The 22752-nt window shown below is 46.4% G+C and overlaps 1 protein-coding gene across 3 annotated transcripts in view; it reads left to right on the forward strand.

The window, feature by feature from the left end:
* Positions 1-22752, forward strand: part of Flnb (filamin B) — a 133979-nt gene that overhangs the window by 75375 nt on the left and 35852 nt on the right. For all 3 annotated transcript variants that reach the window (XM_021181301.2, XM_021181302.2, XM_021181303.2), the window contains exons 14-27: positions 777-920; positions 1167-1290; positions 1560-1720; positions 2587-2677; positions 2875-3044; positions 8156-8273; positions 11179-11441; positions 12095-12692; positions 13878-14051; positions 15250-15412; positions 16242-16402; positions 19578-19745; positions 21846-21969; positions 22511-22667. In XM_021181301.2, coding sequence (XP_021036960.1) covers positions 777-920; positions 1167-1290; positions 1560-1720; positions 2587-2677; positions 2875-3044; positions 8156-8273; positions 11179-11441; positions 12095-12692; positions 13878-14051; positions 15250-15412; positions 16242-16402; positions 19578-19745; positions 21846-21969; positions 22511-22667 — 2616 coding nt within the window. The remainder of the gene's footprint in view (positions 1-776; positions 921-1166; positions 1291-1559; positions 1721-2586; positions 2678-2874; positions 3045-8155; positions 8274-11178; positions 11442-12094; positions 12693-13877; positions 14052-15249; positions 15413-16241; positions 16403-19577; positions 19746-21845; positions 21970-22510; positions 22668-22752) is intronic.

Genomic DNA, 22752 nt, shown 5'->3' on the forward strand with positions numbered 1-22752 from the left:
CCTGAGCTCTCCCCTGCACACGGGGCGCAGTAATAGCACCCACAGCCCTGAGCTCTCCCCTGCACACGGGGTGCAGTAATAGCACCCCACAGTGACATGAGCTCTCCCCTGCACACGGGGTGCAGTGATAGCACCCACAGCCCTGAGCTCTCCCCTGCACACGGGGCGCAGTGATAGCACCCCACAGTGACATGAGAACTACACGAATGGAAGAGGAAAAGCAGAACGTTTTTCATGGTATTAGTGATTTATGCTGTGTTAAAAGAGGCTTTTTTGTTTCAGATTTTTCTATAATGTCTTTCAGTTTGGCTGAGTCTGTATAATTACTAATAGGTTTGTGATCAAAATTCAGATTATTGCTTATCTTATCTGATTTAGTTAAAATTAGCCAAGGGACTTTAACTCTGGAATTAAAATGAAGTGCTAAGTGGCACTGGCTCTAGGTGGGGGAAAAGACAGCATTTATTCTTAGTAATTATGAGTGAATAAATGAAATTGGGCACAGCAACATGTACATGATCCCTAGTAATTAGGAGGCCCAAGGTAGGACATCAAGATCATCCTGAGTGAGCCAGTGAGGCCTCGCATTTGGGGGACTTCGGGTTTACTTGTTGTTGCCTGTGGTCTGTGTATAGGAAGTGTTTAGCACGTTACAGTTGCTGTATGATTTCCTAAGATAAATTGGTGGGATTCTGACCATCTCCAGAAGCCACAGAGACCCCCTTTTGGTGGAGACACTGAGGAACACTTTGCTTCAGGTTCTGGCTCTCTTGCAGGATGGGGAAGGCCAGCCCATTGACATCCAGATGAAGAGTCGGATGGATGGCACTTATGCTTGCTCATATACCCCACTTAAAGCTATCAAGCACACCATCGCTGTGGTCTGGGGAGGTGTGAACATACCACACAGCCCCTACAGGGTAAGTTGTGAGGCCCATGCTGATCATATGAGAAACCCTGGCTATGTGTTGAGTCTGCACTTTGGATACAGATGGCCAAGGCAGACATATAGGAAGAACCCATTCTGGGCACGCCTGGAAAAGAAACTTGTCCTAAAGGACAAACTGCTCTATAGACTTACAGAATGGCTATTTCTACTCTTAGGCTGGACTCAGGGAAGGAATATTTTTGATAGAATGTATTTTCTGTGTTCCTGTTTTTTCTAGGTCAACATTGGGCAAGGTAGCCATCCCCAAAAGGTCAAAGTGTTTGGCCCAGGCGTGGAGAGGAGTGGTCTGAAGGCAAATGAACCTACTCACTTTACAGTGGACTGCACGGAGGCCGGGGAAGGTGAGCTGAGGTTCTTCCACCCCACTGACTGTCTCTCCTTTCGGACAAACATTGTCCTAGCATTGGAGGGCAGAGAACTTTGCTAATGAGCTGTGCTGGCTCCTTGGTGATCTTAGCTAATCCTCTGTGTGTCCTTTTCCGAAACCCTAATTTGCTTCCTCCCCTTTCCTGGCTTGTTCTTGCAGTATGTTAGTCCAAGCTGGAAGTGACTGCTCAAGACACGCTGTTGCTTGCAAACTGGTTCTAATAAGCTGGTCTGTCTGTTCCAGGTGATGTCAGTGTTGGTATCAAGTGTGATGCCCGAGTTTTAAGTGACGATGAGGAAGATGTCGATTTTGACATTATTCACAATGCCAACGACACATTCACAGTCAAATACGTACCTCCTGCCCCTGGGCGATATACCATCAAAGTTCTCTTTGCATCTGAGGTGTGTTGGGGCCTACAAGGGACAGAATGGAATGAGCCTTGTGTATCTCTCCTTTTTTGGATTGTTCTTGTTTGTTGTGCCTTGAGAACTGTGTTCAGTTTCCCGGTTTTCTTAAAACCAAACGGAGTTGGGGTTGGGGTGCTAAATTTAATTTGCACTCTTTTCTGTGAGTGGCTAAAAGCAGGACCCTAGCATTCACTTAACTTTTGATTGAAAAGTTTGGCAACTTCTAGATGGACCTCTTAGCAGTAACTCTGGTCTCTGCCCTTAAACTTTTATAGCAAGAGCTTTTTGAAGCATCAGCTGTGTGTTAATGTAGTCCTGTGAGGGGTACTCTGAAACCAGGCATTTTGAAATTCTAATGATCAAAATGAACTATATAAAAATTAGGAAGCTCAGGAGAACAGTCTGTGCCGCAAGTTAGTGATCTTAAGTTGGCATGACCTCATTAATTTAATCTACTTTGATTCTGACAGCCTGTTAATTCTTTGTGAACAATTAGCCACTCTCGTGATTACTTCCTTGAAGCCCTCACTCCCCAGCCCAGTGCTACGCCTAGAGGGTATTTCCTACCTCCTAACCCTATATATTGTTGGTTTTTACTTTATTCTGAGTAGTACTTTTTTTTTTATCCTTTGTCCCCAAACATCTGGTGTCAAGACATGAGGGTGTTTGTGCTCTCAGGGTTCCAGATCTGCCCCAGTGTGTGCAGGCTTTGCCTACAGTAATGGAAGTTGCTCAGCGCTTTCAAGAGGGTGTTAGGGCAAACTCTGTCCTTCGGGTTTGGGCAGAAGTTGCTTGCAAACTGGTTGGGCACTCTGACAGTGCTCTAGGAACCATCCTTCTGAGATGTGTCTTTGCTTCAGGAAATCCCCGCCAGCCCTTTCAGAGTCAAAGTTGACCCTTCCCATGACGCCAGCAAGGTGAAGGCAGAAGGCCCCGGGTTGAGTAAAGCAGGTAAGATGGTGGTGGGTAAGGCTTCCATAACCTTTGCAGCGTGGGTTCTGTCTAGACCTAGAGGGGCTTATCTTCATCGAGGCTCTGATGTGGCAGCAACAGTGTTTGGCTGCTGCTGCTGTCAAACCTGTCAGACTGGTTCTAAAAGTGAAACCTCTCCAACCAACCCTGTCTCCCTGTTTCATGTGTCCTTGCAGGCGTGGAAAATGGGAAGCCAACCCACTTCACTGTTCACACCAAGGGAGCCGGAAAAGCTCCGCTCAACGTGCAGTTCAGCAGCCCCCTTCCTGGGGAGGCAGTGAAGGACTTGGATATCATTGATAATTACGACTACTCACATACTGTTAAATACACCCCAACCCAGCAGGTAGGGTCCTTCCTGCCTCTTGCTTTTCTGCGCAGGCACTTCCCACGCAGTGCTGTGCGTGTGGAGGTACCTCAGGGTGCTCTCCCCTCTCTGGGTGAGAGCCTGAGGGTGCTGTGGGATTCCCAGAGAAGTAGCAAGGCAGTCCCCCTCCCCCACCTCAGTTTGGGATTTTATCAGAGAAATGCTAACTTCTTATATACAAAACTACCAGGTCTACTTTCTTATGCAGTCTCCCCTCCTCCATCCCTCCGACTCTCAATCTTTTATTAATTATAGAAAGCTCCCACCTGCAGTTTCCTTTGCAGGCAGTTGCGCATAGTTTACCTTTTTTATGAGGTGTTTGAGTGAGATCTTTTCTCAAAGAGCCCATTCAGCTTTTAGTCCCTAGGGCCCAGAGCCTGCGGTTAAGGCCGCAAATGGCTCCCTTTAACAAAATGCAGGAATTCTGAAGAATTTCGCTGTCTAGGCAGATTTGTTATTTTATGCAATAAAGGTCTAAAAACTACCTTTTCTGTACAAGTTTATATCTATTTCCTTAATTTTTAAATTCATCCTTCTCATAGCAAAATGCTATGCTATACACTTGATGGTGCCATTGCCTCCGTTTAGCTTCCCCATGCTCTTATCTTGCAAAACTGAAATTCTGAACCTATTACAAGTCTTTAAAATTGTGTTTTTCTTCATGTTCACACCTCCAGAGTTAGCATGGCAGATACCCTGGCAGGAGAGTCTGGATTTTAATACTCATGCCTCGTGTTAGAAATGCTCACTCTTAAGTTTCTAAGATGCTTTCATACTGGAGGGAGGGACCCTCCTTTGTAAACAAGCTAACTGTAGGACAAAGATGAAGCTGTCTGCAGAAACACTGCTCAGTCCACATTGCCTGGACCCTCAGCAAGGGGCTGGTGGGAGTCAAGCGGGGAAGAGCAGGGGTGCAGTAAGGATGGGGGGTGCAGGATGTGTGTAGCTAGCCTTCTTGCTTTAGAGGTGTTGTATCCTTGGAGTTAATATCATAGGAATATGGAGTACCTCTGACAGTGGGAGGCATTCTCTAGGGGAAGGCCTGAGGACCACATCATGGAAGTGTTGCCTCTTACCTCTAGGCGTTCTTCCTGTACGCTTAAGAAGTCCCCTGAAAGCTTCCTTACATGTGTAGATCACCTGTCCTTGTGCCTTGTCAGAAGATACAGTGATTAACAGGCAGTTCTTTCTCAATGGTGGGACCTTAGGCTGGGTGCCTGACAAGCTCTTTGCTGCAGGTTTCTCTGCATCCCTTGGAAGAACATACCAGAAAGCCATCATAAAGATCACAAAGCCATAGGTGCTTTTCTAAACCTTTTATGAGTTAGCTTTGACCTCTACTATCCACATACCATATTTTCTTGTCCTTTGGATGAGTTAGTAAGTTGCAGATACCAGGATGGAATCTTAATTTGACTTGAACCCATTAAAAAAAAGTGAAGCTGCCAATCAGGATGCATTTCAAGAGGCCCAGTCCAGCGTCCGTTGCATTTGGAGTGGTGCGAGATTAAGAAACACTTTACTTTAGAATGACCCCGAGGGCAAGTTCATCCTGTTCTCTAGAAACAGCAGCCTTGAAGGCTGTTGACACGCTAAGAGGCCTCTTGGGGCTATGATATGTCCAGTAATTCTGGTAGAGTCTTGATATTCGTGGTGCCTTCTGTACACCTCAGAGGCCATTTAGAGGAAGCCTTATATTCTCATCATTCCATTTCCCGGTGGCAAAGAAATCAGGTGACGTGTCTCCTCCAGAGCTATGAGCTACCCACAGTTATTTTTATAGAGCTAAAGCCCTATATAGTTATTTTTTTATTGCTGTGAAGAGACATCATCACCAAGGCAACTTACAGACAAAGTCATTTAATTGGGGGCTTGCTTACAGTTTCAGAGGGTTAATCCATTACCATCGTGATTCAGAACATGGCTCAGGCAGGGAAGCAGGCATGGCACTAGAATAGAAGCTGAGAGCTTGCACGCTGAACCAGAGGCAGCAGGCAGAGAGAGGGTGAGGCTAACCTGGCGTGGACTTGTGAAACCTCTAAGGCAACCCACAAGGACACACTTCCTCCAGCAAGGCTCCACACACCTCCTAATCCTTCCTTAAAAATGAACCTATGAAGGCTATTCTCATTCGAACCACCACAAGGTAGGGTAGCATGCCCTGCACCAGAGCTGGGGCTCTAAGTGCTCCCTGTAGATGGGCAGCTGATTGAGGGAGTGATAGGATGTGTCTGCTCACAAGTTTGGCTGGCTGAGGAGCATTGTAGCCTGGTAGAAGAGTTGGGATGCACAGCTTGTGTCTCATTCACAGGAGGAGCCCAAAGCCCCAGATTAGGTGAAGGAAAGCGTATCTGTCAGCCATGCTGTGGGGTGTGGTTCATAGTCCTGAGCCCACCAGAGGGCTGCCCTCTGTGTGGAGAAGGGCACATGCTCTGGAAACGAATGCCCATGGACATGCCTTCTTGTGATGAATTTCTGGGACTGCCAGACTAGAAGTTTCCAGAAAGGCAGCTATTTGGTGTGTGTGTGTGTTTGGAGAGGCATGGGTTCATCCAGGCCTAGATTTTTATACGTCCTCAGAATGTAGACCATGTTTTTGAAGAGCTAAAGCCCTATGTCCCCGAGGAACCCAAGTATTGACTGCTGACTTCTGTTCCCTGCTAGTGCCTGAATGGCAGTTTGCAGATACTTACCTACAGTGGACAAATGATGTGAATGGTTAGAGATGTCTATAATGATACAGTGGTCAGAGCTGGTTTTGCCTCCAAGAAGTAGGCATGATAGGTGGGCTTCAGGATTCTCCCAGAGATCAGGAAAAGGTTGACTTTCACGGAGAGCCTGGGTTTTGCCCAAGGTCTTGCGTGTCTGCAGTCTCCTAGCCTCAAGTTGCTTAGGTTTCTCACCCCAGACCAAGTGCTCTGCTATGTCACGAGGTTTAAGCGGTCACATGTATTACCAGTGACCTCCGGGAACCCTGTGATCTCACAAGCCTCACAGGATAGTATTCCCTGTGTTGAAATGTCCTCAACACAGTGGTGGTGTCTCTCAGGATTCTAGAGGAGTTACCCAACCCAGTGGGGATGGTGTCTCTCAGAAGTCTCCAAAGCGGAGAGGCCTGTGGAAGGCTCTCTTGCTTGATCTACTAGGCTGTCAGGTCTGTGTGTTTGTTGTCTTTTGAATAAAGGCTGGGTCTCAGAAGCATGAGGGGAAAAATAGAAAGCTGTTTTGCAGGCAGTTGCTCACTGCCTTAGACAGTCCTGTGGGAGAAAAGTCCAGTTTGTTCTTAGCTTAGCCTCAGAAGAAACGGGAAAGGCTTAGGGCTTGGAGCTGTAAGTCTCCACGGCTACACACACTCCCACTCCTTAACACCCACTCCCACTCCTTAAGGTTGTGTAAGGCAGAGTTCATTTCCTAGCTGAGTTTTGTGTTGCTTCTGAGAGTGGAAATGAAGCATACTTTCTTTTATGAGCTGGGCGGGCTTCTCTGGAAAGGGACTTTTCATTTGCTCTAGCACTTCAGGGAAATGGCCAGAAAAATCTATCAGGGAGGGGAAGGCTTTCTTACCAAGATGCCTGGTTAGCCCTGAAGTTGGTCTCAGGGTTAGCCTAGCACCCAAGGAGTTAAGCGGTTCTTGGGGAAGTGGGGGCTCAGGAGAGCTGGGGGTGTTGGGGATAGTGCAGTGGCAGCAGTTAGCACTAGGGGAGACCTTTGGTGTTCCTTGGCTGGCTCCCAGCTCTGTAGAATTTGACCTATGCACAGTTCAGCATGAAATGTTAGACCCTTAAGGTCGGCCGTTGATTTTGTGCCTCATAGTAAAACTCCTCAAGGACCAGCTCCTCCTCCTCCGATGATGCAGCCATCCCTCCTCCCCTTGGCTCTCTTTCCCTTCTTTATTTACAAAAGGAATGTGAGAAAATATACATCAGGCCAAAAGCTACACCCTTTTAACACTCGATCGGTGACAGCTTTTAGCAGGGCCTGTGTGCCAGAGAGCCTGCTGGATTGTCTGGGGACTCCTCTCACTCTCCCACACACTTTGTTATTCCTGGACATCGAGGCGAGGACAACACGGATCTGCTGAGATTGCAGTAGGCTTTCGTGGAGCCTTGCTGTGGAGGGGGGTTATGCAGCTGAATGTGGAGAGAGGAAGTCGGCCGTGAGCTGGCTTAGGACCTGTGGACAAAGAACAACAGCTGCAGGGTTGTGCAGCCATCAGGGCTTCCAGCCATCAGGGCTTCCAGCAAGGGCACTGCCAGGCTTCCAGCACTGCTTTTATTCCTTCAGTGGAATTAGAAGTTATGTCTATGTGCTGATCTAAGAGCGCTCCTGTGAACACCTCCCTTGTGTTGCCTAGTGTCCCGAAACTGAATGCCAAGGCATTGAAGAACTGGTTCTGTTGGTTATAGCCCAGTGACTATACCCATCCATGGCTGGGGTTGGCTGTGGCATGTGGTGATGTGCAGTGGCAGAGCAGAAAAGATAAAGGTTTGGGTGCCAAGGGTATGAATCCAGTGTGTTGGGGGCATGTTCCATTGCCCCTCTGAACCAAGTCTTCTTGAAAAATGGGGGAGGCGGCAGCAAGAACTACTTCATGGATCTATTTTGTGATTTGTTTGATTTGTTGAAGTACACAGAGTTCATAGTACAAGCCTGGTGTTAGTCCCCAGCCTGTTGTCCCTGTCTACGTTTATCTGATTTTTCTGTTGTTCTTGCCATGTATTTCAAAAGCTTAGAGAGTACGTTTAAGATGTTTCCTGAAGCCAGTAAGAGTCATACGAGATACAGCTCTGTTGGTAGAAGGCTTGCCTGGCATACATGAAGTCATGGGTTTGCTCCCCCGTGTTGCATTAGCTCGGTGTCATAGTACGCACACCTATAATCCCGGGAGACCGGAGAATTGAAAGGTAGAGGTTATCCTCTGCTGCATAGCAAGGTTGAAGGCACCCTGAAAGATATGAGACCCAAGAACAACTAATTAGAATTAGGTTAATGAATTTAAGTTCGCCATGTCCCTGGGAGGAATGAAGGTCTTGGGGGGCATTAAGAGTATCTCTAACCAGAAGCACACGCCTTCCTCTCTCTCATTCCAGGGCAACATGCAGGTTCTAGTGACCTATGGTGGCGATCCCATTCCTAAAAGTCCTTTCACTGTGGGCGTTGCTGCGCCACTGGATCTGAGCAAGATAAAAATTAATGGACTGGAAAACAGTAAGTGTTGAATGAGGTCAGACGACCAGCAACCGTGACTGCTATTATTAGATTCCCTTCAAAAGATGCCATTTTCAGAGACACTAGTTCTGCCTTGGAGAGATGGTGCAGTGGACGGTCTTGGGCCTGAGTGAGAGCTGTGCTCTGACATGCCTGCCACTTACACTCAGCAGGCTTCCTCATTTGTGCAGTGGGGATGGGGTGTTTGGGGACACTTAGACTCATGGAAGTATGATAAAAATGTTAAATGAGGTAATAATGCAGAAACTGGCATGTTGTCAGCTCTGTGAGACTGCCGATGTTACCACAGGAAGTTTTCATTAAGAGAGAGGCTAGAGAATGTCGGCTTTCAGATGAGAGTCATACTGTGCCAACCATCTTGGGCATCTGCATCACATTAAGGTCAATGGCCCTACTAGAAATCAACTCCTGGCACTTAGAAACCACAGCCTTCTCTTTCTGTCCTTGCCCTTTAGCTTGTTGTATATCTTACCTAGTTTTATATTATTATAAGTACATTGTAACATTGTTAGAATTTAAAGGTTAGTTTTGTTTGTTTTTTAAAAGATTTTATTTATTTTATGTATATGGGTACACTGTAGCTGTCTTCAGACACACCAGAAGAAGGCATCGGATCTCATTACAGATGGTTGTGAGCTGCCATGTGGTAGCTGTGAATTTAACTCATGAACTCTGGAAAAGCAGTCAGTGCTCTTAACCCCTGAGCCATCTCTCTAGTCCTGTTTGTTTTTGTGATTCTGAGACTAGAGCCCGGGGCCTTTCTGCATTCTGGGCAAGCACTCCCTGCCCTTTATGTTTTGTTTGTTTTTGGTTTTGTTTTGTTTTTTTGTTTTTTTATGGAAAACTCCTAACATAAGAGACTAGCACAGTATGAGTGCAAACACGCTTCCTTATGCTCACATGGTCTTGAAATACTTGCAGGATCCATATTAACAACCCACTTTTTTTCACCAGCAAGGTCTTACATATATACACCTCCGACCTTTTGACATTGCAGAATGTTATATGGTATCATCTACAGAGTTCATGTCTGAGAACCACACAGTTGAGGGGGTTGGGGGTGGTTATTGTTTCAAGTGATATTCTCTGCATTGGTGGCTGTCCTAGGCAGAGTGTGGCTCCATGTAACCCCAGGGTTACAGGTTGGAGATGCCGATTCCTCTTTTACAGTTAACCACAGTTCTGAGAATTGACTGATGAGTTTTACAGCATCTTTGGGTTTTAAATAAGGTCTTGCATGTTACTTCCATCCCTCCTCCTGCATCCACACATACAGATGCCAGAGAAATCACCTGGCAGTATTTATTTTCATTGAAGTTGTACTGCTTTGCCTATTGTCCATGGCTCGTGCTACCTTTTAAGGTTACAGTTTGGAAATCCTAACACAATTCAGTCTTCTTCATTAGTTTTAACCACTTGGGGATTCCCAACCTTAGATGTCCCTCAGTAATCTGCTCACCTGATTTCTGGGCCACCAAGTCAGCAGTACAAGCCTTCATGCCTAGTAACTCCAGGTTACTCCCCTCTGAGGAGTCCCTCAGGCGCAGCTAGCCTTCAGTGAGAGCTTTCATTGGCTGTGCCCTGCATGCTCTTGTGAAAGAGGCTATATCTCACTTTCTGGAAGCTGCTAAGTGGGAGCTCAGGGTGCTGGCTTTTGTGACTGGGGACACCCAGCTGTGAGCACGTGAAAGACACTTCAAGTGTCCACTTGCATCTTCTTTCCCTGAACTTTTGACTCCAAAAGCAGGAAGAACTTGGTGCCTCTTAGGGAAAGCCTCTGTCCTGTTGGGACACAGAGGTGTGGACAGCTGTGCTGGCTTCAGCAGCCTTCTCCATGTCCCCAGAGTTGAGATTTGACTGCGTTGTGGCAGCATCTTAGATTCCCTGTGCTTTTGTTTTGGCTAAAACCCTTTCCCTGTGTTTGTTAAAATAACACCTGGCTTTCCTGCAGCCTTGTCTTACAGACTGTTTTAAGATTTAGCTTTATTACTTTTAAATTTGATTTTGCTTACATGTCGGGGGAGAGGGTTACATGTACCTGAGGGCAGCTGCCTGTAGAGCCCGGAAAAGACTGTCCATCTCCTGGAGCTGTCGTTATAGGCAGCTATGGGATTCCTGATGTGGGTGCTGGGAACTGAAGTCCAGTTTCTGCAGGATCAGTATGTGCTCTTAACCATGGGTCATCTCTCTAACCCTAACCTTGTAAATATGTGACCCAGAAACCATTTAAAAGACATCAAAGTTACTTCTCAGAATTTGCCAGCTGTGTGACTTCTCCCTTCTTGTGGGTTGGGGATGGCAATAGGATTGAACTTTCCACAGGAGTTAGTAAATAAAACTGACTTAAATTAAGGATGTATTTACATATAAGATTATAACCTCAAGGAAATGAGGAAGCAGGCCGAGTTGGACTATACTGTAATTATAATCTTTCAAATATGATTCTGGGATTAGAAACTTTATGCTTGAATGACAGCTTTGTGATCTGTTAGATATGTTGTCCCGGACAATTTACTTAACCTCTCAGGGCCTCAGTTTCCCCATCGGTGAAGGCCACTGTTGTTCATTAACAGCCCATAGAGTTCTTATGTAAGTTGAAGGAGACAATGTACAGTATTTGTGACTGGCATACAAATTGTTTAGTAAACAATTCGGTGTTAATGAGGCATTGCAGTGTATAAATGCCATTGTGTTAGTCCTGCTTCTGGACTTTTGAGTCAGCAGTTACTTACTGTAGTAACTGAGGGAATCACCCTATGTCCACTGGGCCATCTTGACCTTGCTCTCTCTTTTCCTTGCTGCTGTCAGCTCATCACTTTAGCTTGTCTCCCTTTGCTGCTGACGGGGGGCAGCTCATCACTTTAGCTTGTCTCCCTTTCTACAGGAGTTGAGGTTGGAAAGGACCAGGAATTTGCCATTGACACCAACGGGGCAGGAGGCCAGGGGAAGCTGGATGTGACCATCCTGAGCCCTTCTCGGAAGGTGGTGCCATGCTTGGTAGCACCAGTGGCTGGCAGGGAATGCAGCACAGCCAAATTCATCCCTCGGGAGGAGGGGCTGTTTGCTGTAGATGTGACCTATGATGGACACCCAGTGCCCGGGAGCCCCTATACTGTGGAGGCCTCACTACCACCAGATCCCACCAAGGTCAGTTTGGGGTTGCTCTGTTGTTGCCATTATGATTTGGGGTTCTCTGGTCCTACCTAGGAAAGATACACGGAAAGTCTCTGTGGTGAATATGAGCTCTCAGTGGCTAACTGATATTCTGCACTTCAGTGTGCCAGGTTCTCTCAACAGTTGAGTCACCCTCTGTTCATGTTTGCTCTCTGTTTGCAATTCGGTGAGAGACCTTTCCTTTATTGGCTAGCATAACAACGGTACTAGCCAGCTCGCAAGGATGGGTGAGAAAGAAGGTGGAGGCCTCAGCCCAGTGTGTTTTACACAGATTGAGCTCACCCTACAGAAACTAGCTTAGCAGACATAAAAATATATTATCCTTATTCATGGTCTTTTTGATTCAAATGATTTGGGACTATTTCTAGTAGTGAGTGGTATCAATTCTATAAAATTATCTCTTCTAAAACACAGTTTTATTATGCAAGATTTATTGATGGATATGTAAGAGTCTAAGCTGCTGTGAGTTACCTTCTTCAGGCCACAATGAAGCAAATTCGTGTGCATGCAAGTGTGTAAGAGAGAGTGGATGTGAGATACTGACATATGCTTTTGTGTGCTTGTGGCTGACTGGTCAGCAATAGCAGCCACAGAGTGGGTTTAATTTTAACTCTTTGTTCAAATAGGTGAAGGCCCACGGTCCTGGCCTTGAAGGAGGTCTTGTAGGCAAGCCCGCTGAGTTCACCATTGACACTAAAGGAGCTGGAACTGGAGGTTTGGGCCTAACTGTGGAAGGTCCATGTGAGGCCAAAATCGAATGCTCGGATAACGGTGACGGGACCTGCTCTGTCTCCTACCTTCCCACAAAACCCGGAGAATACTTTGTCAACATTCTCTTTGAAGAAGTCCATATTCCTGGGTCTCCCTTCAAAGCTGACATTGAAATGCCATTTGACCCATCTAAGGTTGTAGCGTCAGGACCAGGACTTGAACATGGAAAAGTGGGTGAACCTGGAATCCTTTGCGTTGATTGTTCAGAAGCAGGGCCTGGGACTCTGGGCCTTGAAGCCATCTCAGACTCAGGGGCGAAAGCTGAAGTGTCCATCCAGAACAATAAAGATGGCACCTACGCTGTGACCTATGTGCCTCTGACAGCTGGCATGTACACACTGACCATGAAGTATGGTGGTGAGCTTGTACCACACTTTCCTGCCTGGGTCAAGGTGGAGCCAACCATAGACACTAGTGGGATCAAAGCCTTTGGGCCAGGAATTGAAGGCAAAGGTGAGTCACATACCGGGGGAGGGCTCTCTCACCTATAGCCTCTTCCTCGTGTGGTTGATGGGTAGGGCAGGGGGAGTACAGGTAGAGGGAAAATTGGAGCATGCTGTTTCCAGAGGTTGTACTCCACCAAGTCCCCATTTCTATGTTTTTCCCTGATGAATGGGGCCCAGCATTCTTGGCAACTTTTCAAGTTTTTATGGAAAATCCAGAATTTTTTGTTATTTATGTTTATAATGTCTCTGGGACTAAGTTAGAATGAAATGATGTAAATGTCCTTAATAATACACAGCGGATGGAGGAGGTCTATCTTTACCCCTGTCCTAGATGCCTTAGTTTTCATTTTGAGACAGGGTCTCACTGTGCAGCCTAGGCTGGTCTTGAACTCACAACCCTCCTGCTTCCCTCTCTTGAGTGACTAAAATTCCAGGCATGCACCATTGCCGTGACCTGATCCTCATCTTTGAGAAGTTTTGCTGCTGTCTGTCACTTGGCCAAGTCTAGCTTGACTTTCACAGTCAGCAAAACCACCCTTAAGGCACCAGATATACTTAATGTCTTCCAGAATGTGAGGAGTCTTCATTTGGGGGTTTGCTTGGGCCCAAGATGACATTTTTTTTTTTTAATTTCATCATGCTTATTTTAAAGTGATCTCTTATGGTGAAACGAATCATGTTAACCTGCTCCAGCGATAATGCTTGGAAAAGATTAACCATTCCATTTCCAGTGCCATTGCTACTACTCGAGGACTGAGAACAGGCTGTGCTCCATGAGTTCTGCACGTCTGTTGTGCCTCTGACACTGGCCTGGCCAGTCAGATCTTTGATGGTTTCTGTTCCTTTCGTGTGCAGCTTGTTCTTTTCCTCAGACCTTATTTCAGCCTGGACTTGAATGAAGATATCTTTTCCCTTTCCTGGCGTGGCTCCTTTGCTCTCAGCCAGACACACCGTCTCTCTGAACCAACAAGTATGGCACTGCTAACAGAACCTTTGAATATGGTTCATCTCAAAGCCGTTTACACTTTCGAGCCAGGCCTGTTCAATTTTACAAATAGCACATTTTGCTTGTAGTCAGAGTACTGTGACAACAGGAAAAATCCAAACTCCCTCCCTGGATGATTGCAGGGTTTCCTGGTGATGAGTCTCTGGCATCCAAGATATTATTATTATCTGTGTGGTTGTTCAACAGACGTGTTTCGGGAGGCCACAACGGACTTTACGGTTGACTCGAGGCCCCTTACCCAGGTTGGAGGTGACCATATCAAAGCTCAAATTACCAACCCCTCAGGGGCCTCCACCGAGTGCTTTGTCAAGGACAATGCTGATGGGACCTATCAGGTCGAATACACACCCTTTGAGAAAGGTGGGTCATCCCCTCTGTGCTTGTAACTCTTTTATTCAGAGCTGTGCTTTGCCATTTGTTTCCAGTGATTGTCGCTGAGCTCAGCCTGCCTCAACAAAGAACAGTGTACACGGTCCCTTCCCCGGCAGCCAGTGGCCTGAACTCAGTGCCTTCTTTATTTTACATTATATTTTATATTTATATTTTACATTGCAAATCTCCAGTCTTACCTGAGCAGATTATAGAGTCATGCCGTGGCATGTTAGCAAGGTATGATTTGTGTACATATTTTTTAAACAGTTTTTCTTTTTGAATAGTACTGATTATTAAAATTTTGAGAAATCAAGAAATCATAAAGAGAAAAGGAAAGCACTATATATCCCCTTTCCTGAGTATATGGTCCCATAAATATTCCCTACAGGTATCTTCAGGTATTTGTAGATGGCTGGTTTTCTATTTTGTGAGTTTCCTGTGGTCTTTTAATGCCTGGTAGTGTTTCCCAAAATCAGGGTGACTGCCTTAAATAAAAGTTAGCACTCATTGCTTCAGGGAGGGTATACAGCACACAAACAAAAAGCATAAATAGTTTTTTGTTGTTGTATTTATTTATTTATTTATTTATTTATTTATTTATTTATTTACTATATGTAAGTACACTGTCTTCAGACACTCCAGAAGAGAGCATCAGATTTTGTTACGGATGGTTGTGAGCCACCATGTGAATGCTAGAATTTGAACTCAGGATCTTTGGAAGAACAGTTGGCGCTCTTAACCGCTGAGCCATCTCACCAGCCCCGCACAAATAGTTTTTATCTTTTAAAATTGAAAGTACACTGGTATTACCATTTTCTGATTTTTTTTTTTAAGTGTGTGTGTCTCTGTGTGTGTGTGTGTGCGTGTGTGTGTGTGTGTGTGTGTGTGTGTGTGTGTGTGTGTGTGTGTGCGTGCCTATGGAGGGCAGAAGAAGGCATTAGAGTCCTGGAGCTGGAGTTATAGCTGGTGGTGAGCCACCTAATGTAGGTGCTGGGACCTTCCCGCTGGTCCACTGCAAGAGCAATGCGTAACCACTGAGCCACCTGCCTCCAACCCTGTGTTACTGTGTTCTTTAATCTACTCCTTTCAAGTAGCAGCTAGAGATCTAGCCAAGTGTTAGATAACAGTCTGAAGTGGTAACATTGTACACAGATGACGGGTTTTTTTGTTGTTTGTTTTGGGGCAGGTTTCCATGTAGTGGAGGTGACATACGATGATGTGCCCATACCGAATAGCCCATTCAAAGTGGCTGTCACTGAAGGCTGCCAGCCATCTCGGGTCCATGCGCAAGGCCCTGGACTGAAAGAGGCTTTTACCAACAAACCTAATGTCTTCACGGTGGTAACCAGGTAGGCAGGGTCCTGGGTTCAGGGTATTGATTCCTGGGTAATTAATTGATTAAGCAAAGAAAAAAACTTTATAAGTCTGAGGCCAATCTGAGCTACAAAATGAGACCCTGTCTCAAGGGAGTAAGTTATGGGTCTATTTCAATATAGCCCACAGCCAGGCAGTGGTGGCGCACGCCTTTAATCCCAGCACGTAGGAGACAGAGGCAGGAGGATTTCTGAGTTTGAGGCCAGCCTGGTCTACAGAGTAAGTTCCAGAACAGCCAGGGCTACACAGAGAAACCCTGTATCAAAAAACCAAAAAAAAAAAAAAAAAGGAAGGATAGAAGTTCCTTAGCTTCATGATGCAGAAGAATATAGCCAACTCTATATGAAAAATACTCAAAACATTCCTGTTATAATTTACTCTGAAGGGATGTGCTGGTAGATCAGTGACAGAACGTAGGCTCAGTACCCCTAAGGTACACACTCACATTGTATTTGTCTTTGTATCCTATACCATAGGCAGGTTCTCAGCCTATGGGGTTGCTACTCTTTTGGGGAATCACATATCAGATGTTTACATACGATTCATAACAGTAGAAAAATTAGTTTGAAGTAGCAATGAAATAATTTTATGGTTAAGGGGTCGCCACACCATGAGGAACTATATTAAAAAGTCACAGTGTTAGGAAGGGTACTAAATGTCTGAGAAATTCCTGCCTGAGAGGTATTGCCACACTTGTGGAATCAAGTTAACTAAATAGAATGGCTTATAAAATGTTTGTAAGCGAGTTCTGGCAGTAAGCAGGCTGGCGTGGGCTGATCACATTTCACTTCCCCCTCTTTCCAGGGGAGCAGGGATTGGTGGGCTTGGCATAACTGTGGAGGGGCCGTCGGAGTCAAAGATAAACTGCAGAGACAACAAGGATGGCAGCTGCAGTGCTGAGTACATTCCTTTCGCTCCGGGGGATTACGACGTTAATATCACGTACGGAGGCGTCCACATCCCTGGTGAGCTACCCCTTGGGCAGTGCTTCAAAGAATAAGTGATAGCGCATGAAAACAGATTAAAGATGGTTTTGCCCATCTTCCTTTAATAGAAAGAACAGTTTGACTTTGGAGAAACCTTAAATAAGGACCACAGCACCAAGAACGCTATAACTCTCATTTGAACCCAGCAGCATGGTAGAAAGTGTTGGCTTGGGCCTTCAGCTAGAAAGAGAGGCTCGTGTGACTTAGTTTCTGATTTAAGCAAAAGTTTCTTCTTTACAATATTGAAAATCTCTGTTTTTAAAGCTTTTATTGTTGTTATTATTCTTAATATATATTTGTGGTTGTAGGAGCTTAGTTATGGCATGTACATGTAGGTATCTATAGAAGCCAAAGGATTTTGAATCTGCTGAAATTGGAGTTACAGCAGTTCTGAGCCACCCTATGTGGGTGCCAGAAATTGAACCCAGGTTATCAATAGGAGCAATAAATGTTCTTACTCACTGAGCCATTCCTTCAGCCCCAAAACTTTGGGATTTGACTCTTTTTTTTTTTTTTTTAAGATTTACTTATTTATTTCATGTATATAAGTACACTGTCTTCAGACACACTGGAAGAGGGAATCCAATTCTACTACAGATGGTTGTGAGCCACCATGTGGTTGCTGGGAATTGAACTCAGGACCTCTGGAAGAGCAGTCCGTGCCCTTAACCGCTGAGCCATCTCTCCAGCCCTGGGGCTTGGCTCTTACTCACTTTATGTATCTTGCTTTTTTCTTTGCACTGTTAATTCTGGCAGCTGACAAAGACACACTAATACAAATTGTTACTTATTCATTTGTTTGCTATCTAATGATCTATATCTTTAGTGTAAAACAGGGTTTCTTATCCCTGACAGTGCTGACATGTCTATATAAGCTTTAGTAGTTCAAAATGACTAGTTTCTCCTCAAACCTGTGCTTGCTACTCTTATCATAGAGAGTTTGGTTTTGTTTGTTTGTTTGTTTGTTTTAGTCCTTAATATAGAGAATTTCAGCTAGAAATAAGACAAAGCTCCCACTCCAGGAGCAACTACATTGATGCAGATAAACTTGGTGCATGCTGATTAGAAGCAAGGGAACGGGGAGAAAGGACAGAATGGAGTTGTCAGGCCCCGCTTTGTGCCTTGCCACGGGGCAGTGCTGTCTCAGAGTTGAGCACCAAGTATGAGCAGAAGGTTGTCTCCAGGGGAGGTGTCAGTGTCTTCCACCAGGCAGGGAGTTCTGCTGGCTTCTCTGTGCTTCTGTTGTGGGAAGTACTACTACCCTGGCTTTTTAGAAAGTGCTGAATCCCACGAGCTTTGGAATTCCCCTGCAAAAGGGCCTGTCAGTTAGCACTAAACAAATGATTATAACAACAAAAACCTTCCAGAGCTGAGTGTCAGTTTCCAGAACAGGCCCGAGTAGAGGCTCCTCTGAGTGTCAGGTTATCTAGCCTGGACAACTGAGGGCCAAAGCATCTGTGACCTACAGCATCCTGTCTGCTGTTCTGGGGATTGGGATGATTAAGGTTCAGGTTTTTCTGGCCTGATGTAAACCTTTAGTGGGTTTTTGGATTTTTTTTCCTTTCAGATAGAACCTCAGACTTGGAATCTTCCTGCCTCAGCCTCCTACATGCTAGGTGGTGGTATTAGTTCAAACAGATTATCCCATCTTACTTCTATTAACTTAATGGTTTCCTGCGATGACCCTGCTGCAGTCTTGGTGGTAGACCAGTTGATTAGTCGGGACTCATGAAGGGTTGTGATCAGCTGGTGATGTTTACCTGGAACAGCGAGCAGCATGTTGGCAGATAATGGGATCTGGACTTGTTAGGCCATTGCTTTCTGCTTCAAGGCTGGGTTTAGACAATTTCCAGGTCCAGTAATTGGCCACAGACATAGTCTGTAGTTACTTGTTGACATTGGAGCTCTCCATTATCACCCCCAAATAAATCACTCTCTTGTTCCCCTAAGTCCCAGCATGGAAGGTGGTGCTCATCTTTGCCAGGGTCTCAGTTCTTCGTGCAAGTGTGTTATAACCCCTGATTCTGCTAAGTGGAAGCTTTCTTAGATACACAGCAGAGATATTTATTTCCATGGCAGGAGTCTGGCAGTCGCCATACCTTGTGAAATGTGCAGGCTGTGTCCTTCCTGCCTTGGGCAAATGATACTCTGAGTTCTTTGGTAAAGGTCTTGGTAGCCTGAGGCTACTGGGGACACAGGCAAGCCTGCTGTGTGAGAAGTCCTGTTGGCAACCCTGGTTCTGCCCTTGTTTCTTCTTAATGTTTCACTTACAAATCTTAGTTTCCCTGGATTCACCATGTCTTGCCAGTCTTTATACTTGACATCATTAAAAAGCGAGAGGGCCTGAGGTTTCCCCACAGTCATACCACAGCATACCACAATTTATCGTTAGAGGAGTGTGGAACCCAGCGGCCATGTGAGCTCAGAATGTGCTGGCTTCCACAGGAGGGAGGGGCGAGGCGAGTAAGACCTACCCACTCTTTTTTCCTCTTCTGTGTATACTCCCACTAAGCTGCTCGCTTCCATTCTTCCAAGAGCCTTTCTTCTCCTCCTTCTCTATGCCTTTGCATGAGTGGGCCCCTCTGCCCTACTCTTCTCTCCTATGTTTTAGGCTTTGTCTCCTCCCAGAGCTGAATATCATCAGGTTTTCTGTGAACTCCACAACTCCCCCCAGCCAGAGGCATTGCTTGTCTCAGTGTCCTGCTTCTTGGTTAGGACAGCTCCTGAGAGCTGAAGCATCCAGCGTCCTGTTTGCTTTCCTGGGAATTCCCCTTGAGTGGAAGCTGCTTCCTCTTACATCATTTCTTGGGTCTTAATGGACGTCTTTCTCTGGTCTCCTGCAGACCACTCTCATTGTCTCCTGTGTGTTCTGCCTTGTATACCTTCCAGTGCATGTCACACAGAATGTTAGAAGAATGTGCTCGTTGCCAGACCTTTGGCTTCCTGTGAGGTTCACTGAGGCCACAGATCCTCTGTTTGCATGTGGTTAGTGCTGGATGGCAGATGTGGGAATAACAGTGGGCACATTGCTGCATCCACAGTGAATTGACTGAGACTCATACGGTCAGGGTCCAGGTAGAGGAGCAGTGTGATTCTGGGTCTGTGCAGGTGCTCTCTCTATTGCTTCATGCTCAGAATCCCGTGACTCTTCCAGGCAGCCCCTTCAGAGTTCCTTCCAAAGATGTTGTGGATCCCAGCAAGGTCAAGATTGCTGGCCCCGGTCTGAGCTCCTGCGTCCGAGCATGCATCCCGCAGTCCTTCACAGTGGACAGCAGCAAGGCTGGCCTAGCTCCACTAGAAGTGAGGGTCCTGGGCCCAAGAGGTGAGTCTGCATCCTGTCTGCCACCCACATTTCACCCACCATGGCCCAGAGCCAGTTCTTTCTTATGAGATTGTTTATGAGCTTATAGTTAAATACTCTCAGTTAATTTACTGTTCCCCAGTCTAGCTAGCCAGCAGAAGAGCCTGCTTAATGGTTGGTGTATTATATTTCCATACGTCCATTTCTCCTGTTAATAACATGGCCCTAAGTTTCTTCCTATAGTTTTACTTACTTATTTCATGGTGCTGAAGACCAAACCCCGATCTTATGCATGTCAGGCAGGTGTCCTATCAGCTAGCTCACATCCCAGGCTTCGTTTTGGTTTTCCCAAATGTGGTCTAAGTAGCCCAGACAGGCTTTGAACTGGCAGCCCTCCTACCTCTGCTTCCTGTGGACTAGAACATCAAGCACGTGCCTGAAAATGTCCCTTTCTCACGGAGCCTGCTGAAGGGAGGGCTCTGTGGGCTTTCGCATGCACTGTCCACCCTGCTGCAACATTACATGCTTAACATGTGGGAGGTGCCCAGGCTTGGTCTGGATGTGAGCAGGAGCTAGGGTTTGAAGGTGATCCCGCTGCTGTGGAACGTACCAGAATCTTGGTCAGGGTTATAGCTTTGTCATTGTCTCAACTCCCTGAAGAGAGGGTCTCTTGGGGAATGAGTTTGGTTGGCAGTTGGCCTGCACTGCTGACAACCTGGAATTAAGGTTTCAGGTGACTAGCAGGCCATTTGGGGACAAACCTGAACTTCGGAAACCTGCTGCCATATTTCTTCCGTATTTAACACGTACCTCTCTTTCCATATAAAATCGTGTGCCTGATTTCTTAAGTACTCTAGGCTCCTCTCTTCCTGCCCCAGCGTCCCCTGTGATGTGTTTGTGGCTTCCAGAAGTAGTGAGCCAAGGCTTCTTCCTTTGAAGAGCAACCTCTCCTTAGTGGAGTTCAGCAGGAGGCTCTGCCTTTGAAGCTCAGGGCAAGAGTGGTCTGAGAGAATGAGGTCATGGGGCAGACTTACCCTTAGCGAAGTTTCTGAATATAGTGTGTGTGTGTCTCTGTGTGTGTGTGTGTGCGTGTGTGTCTGCTGTGTCTGTATGACAAGGGGGGTTACTTACACAGCAGCCTCTAACATGGACTTCCCAAGTAAATGACCTTGTAACTTAAACTGATGCAGTGGATGTCTGTGTGTGTGTCTGTGTCTGTGTGTGGGGGTGGGGGGTGGGGGGTTACTTACACAGCAGCCTCTAGTGTGGAGGACTTCTCAAGTAAACAGCCTTGTAACTTAAGCTGACGTAGTGGATTCCCCGTCATAGCACAGCCCCTTGAAAGCCTTTTGAGTTTTTAAAGCTGACCCAGAGGTTGCCTTTATAGAGACGGGTTTGAGGTTTGTGCTCTCCCATTAGCGGCTGCTTTCAACTGTGTAGTCTGACCGCCTCTAGCCTAGCCCCACCTCTAACTGCCTTGTCCTCACTTCACCTGATCTGTTTAATGAGCATGCCCTGCTGATCAACCTCCTGTGCCAGCGACCCCTCCTTGACCTCAGGCTCAGGTCTAGAATCTATCAATCTAGTTAGTGCAGGCCTTAATCAGGCTTTAACATTCTCTCGAATCATCACCCATCGCATCTCATTGATGGCCCTCTTGTTCCTTGAGATTGGCACCCTTACTTGCTCTGAACCCTAGCATGTTGGCACCACTGTGTTCTTGCTGAAAGCTGGGCCCAGGTCTTGACTGGCCAGCCCACAGGGTACTGTTGAGGTTTCGGGCACTTTCTCAGCTATAGCCTAAGATTGACACATCCAAGCATGCTTCACTTGAAAGGCTATGTAGTATGTCTGCAAAGACCTCCAGCCATAAGCATGGGCAGTCCCCTTACTTGTACTGGAGGGAACTATAGCAAGCTGAGTGTACTTCAGCTCACAAAACGCTAGAGGTACCTCTTGGGGTCAATCCCGTTACTGTGACTTATGTCCTGGGACTAGGGCCTGCTTGCTTTTGTGTTACTCTTCAGTTCATGGGAATGGACGTGATTCTCTTCTATGTGTAGCTGGGGTGCTGTGAACAGGAGGCAGGTTGTCAGTCAGACCTCTCATTCCTGTCCTCAGGCCTCGTGGAGCCGGTGAATGTGATAGATAATGGGGACGGCACCCACACAGTGACCTACACGCCATCTCAGGAGGGGCCCTACATTGTTTCCGTCAAATATGCTGATGAAGAGATCCCCCGAAGGTGAGCATCTCAGCCTTCAGGCCTGGGTACGATTCAGCCTTAGACCTGTCACACTGTTCTAGTGCCACCCCATTGCCCAGCCACTCACCCACTGTCCCTTTAGCACATTGAACAGAACATTGTGGTGACATCCAGTAGGCACTGTGGTTCCTGTTCTAGGGTCAACCCCTTCTCTGTCTTCGGTTCCAAGGGAAGCTAGGATTGTCTGTTGTCTAATGGCTTGTACTTCGTGGCTCTATATTTCCAATGGACTTCTGGTCCTTTTATTAAATTCTCTTACCGCTTGTAAAAATCCTCCTTTCGCCAGGTGTAGTGGCACATGCCTTTAATCCCAGCACTTGGGAGGCGGAGGCAGGCGGGTTTCTGAGCTCGAGACCAGCCTGGTCTACAGAATGAGTTCCAGGACAACCAGGGCTATACAGAGAAACCTTGTCTCCAAAAAAAAATCCTCCTTTCAGCCTTAGTTCTTTGTGTGAGAGAGAACAGATGGGGCAGGGCTGACCTGTATCCTTACTGACCAGCCTTCTATGTATCTTTCAAGTCCCTTTAAGGTCAAGGTTCTTCCCACATACGATGCAAGCAAAGTGACAGCCTCTGGGCCTGGCCTCAGTGCCTATGGGGTACCCGCCAGCCTACCTGTGGAGTTCGCCATTGATGCCAGAGATGCTGGCGAAGGCCTGCTTGCTGTCCAGATCACGGTAACTATGTGGTTGTTTTGTTGTATATATGGAAGAGGTGGGGCCAAACCTTTTTAGGAATATTTAATATTCTGGAAAGGGATTA

Source organism: Mus caroli, chromosome 14 (genome assembly GCF_900094665.2).
Source record: "Mus caroli chromosome 14, CAROLI_EIJ_v1.1, whole genome shotgun sequence".
NCBI lineage: Eukaryota > Metazoa > Chordata > Mammalia > Rodentia > Muridae > Mus > Mus caroli.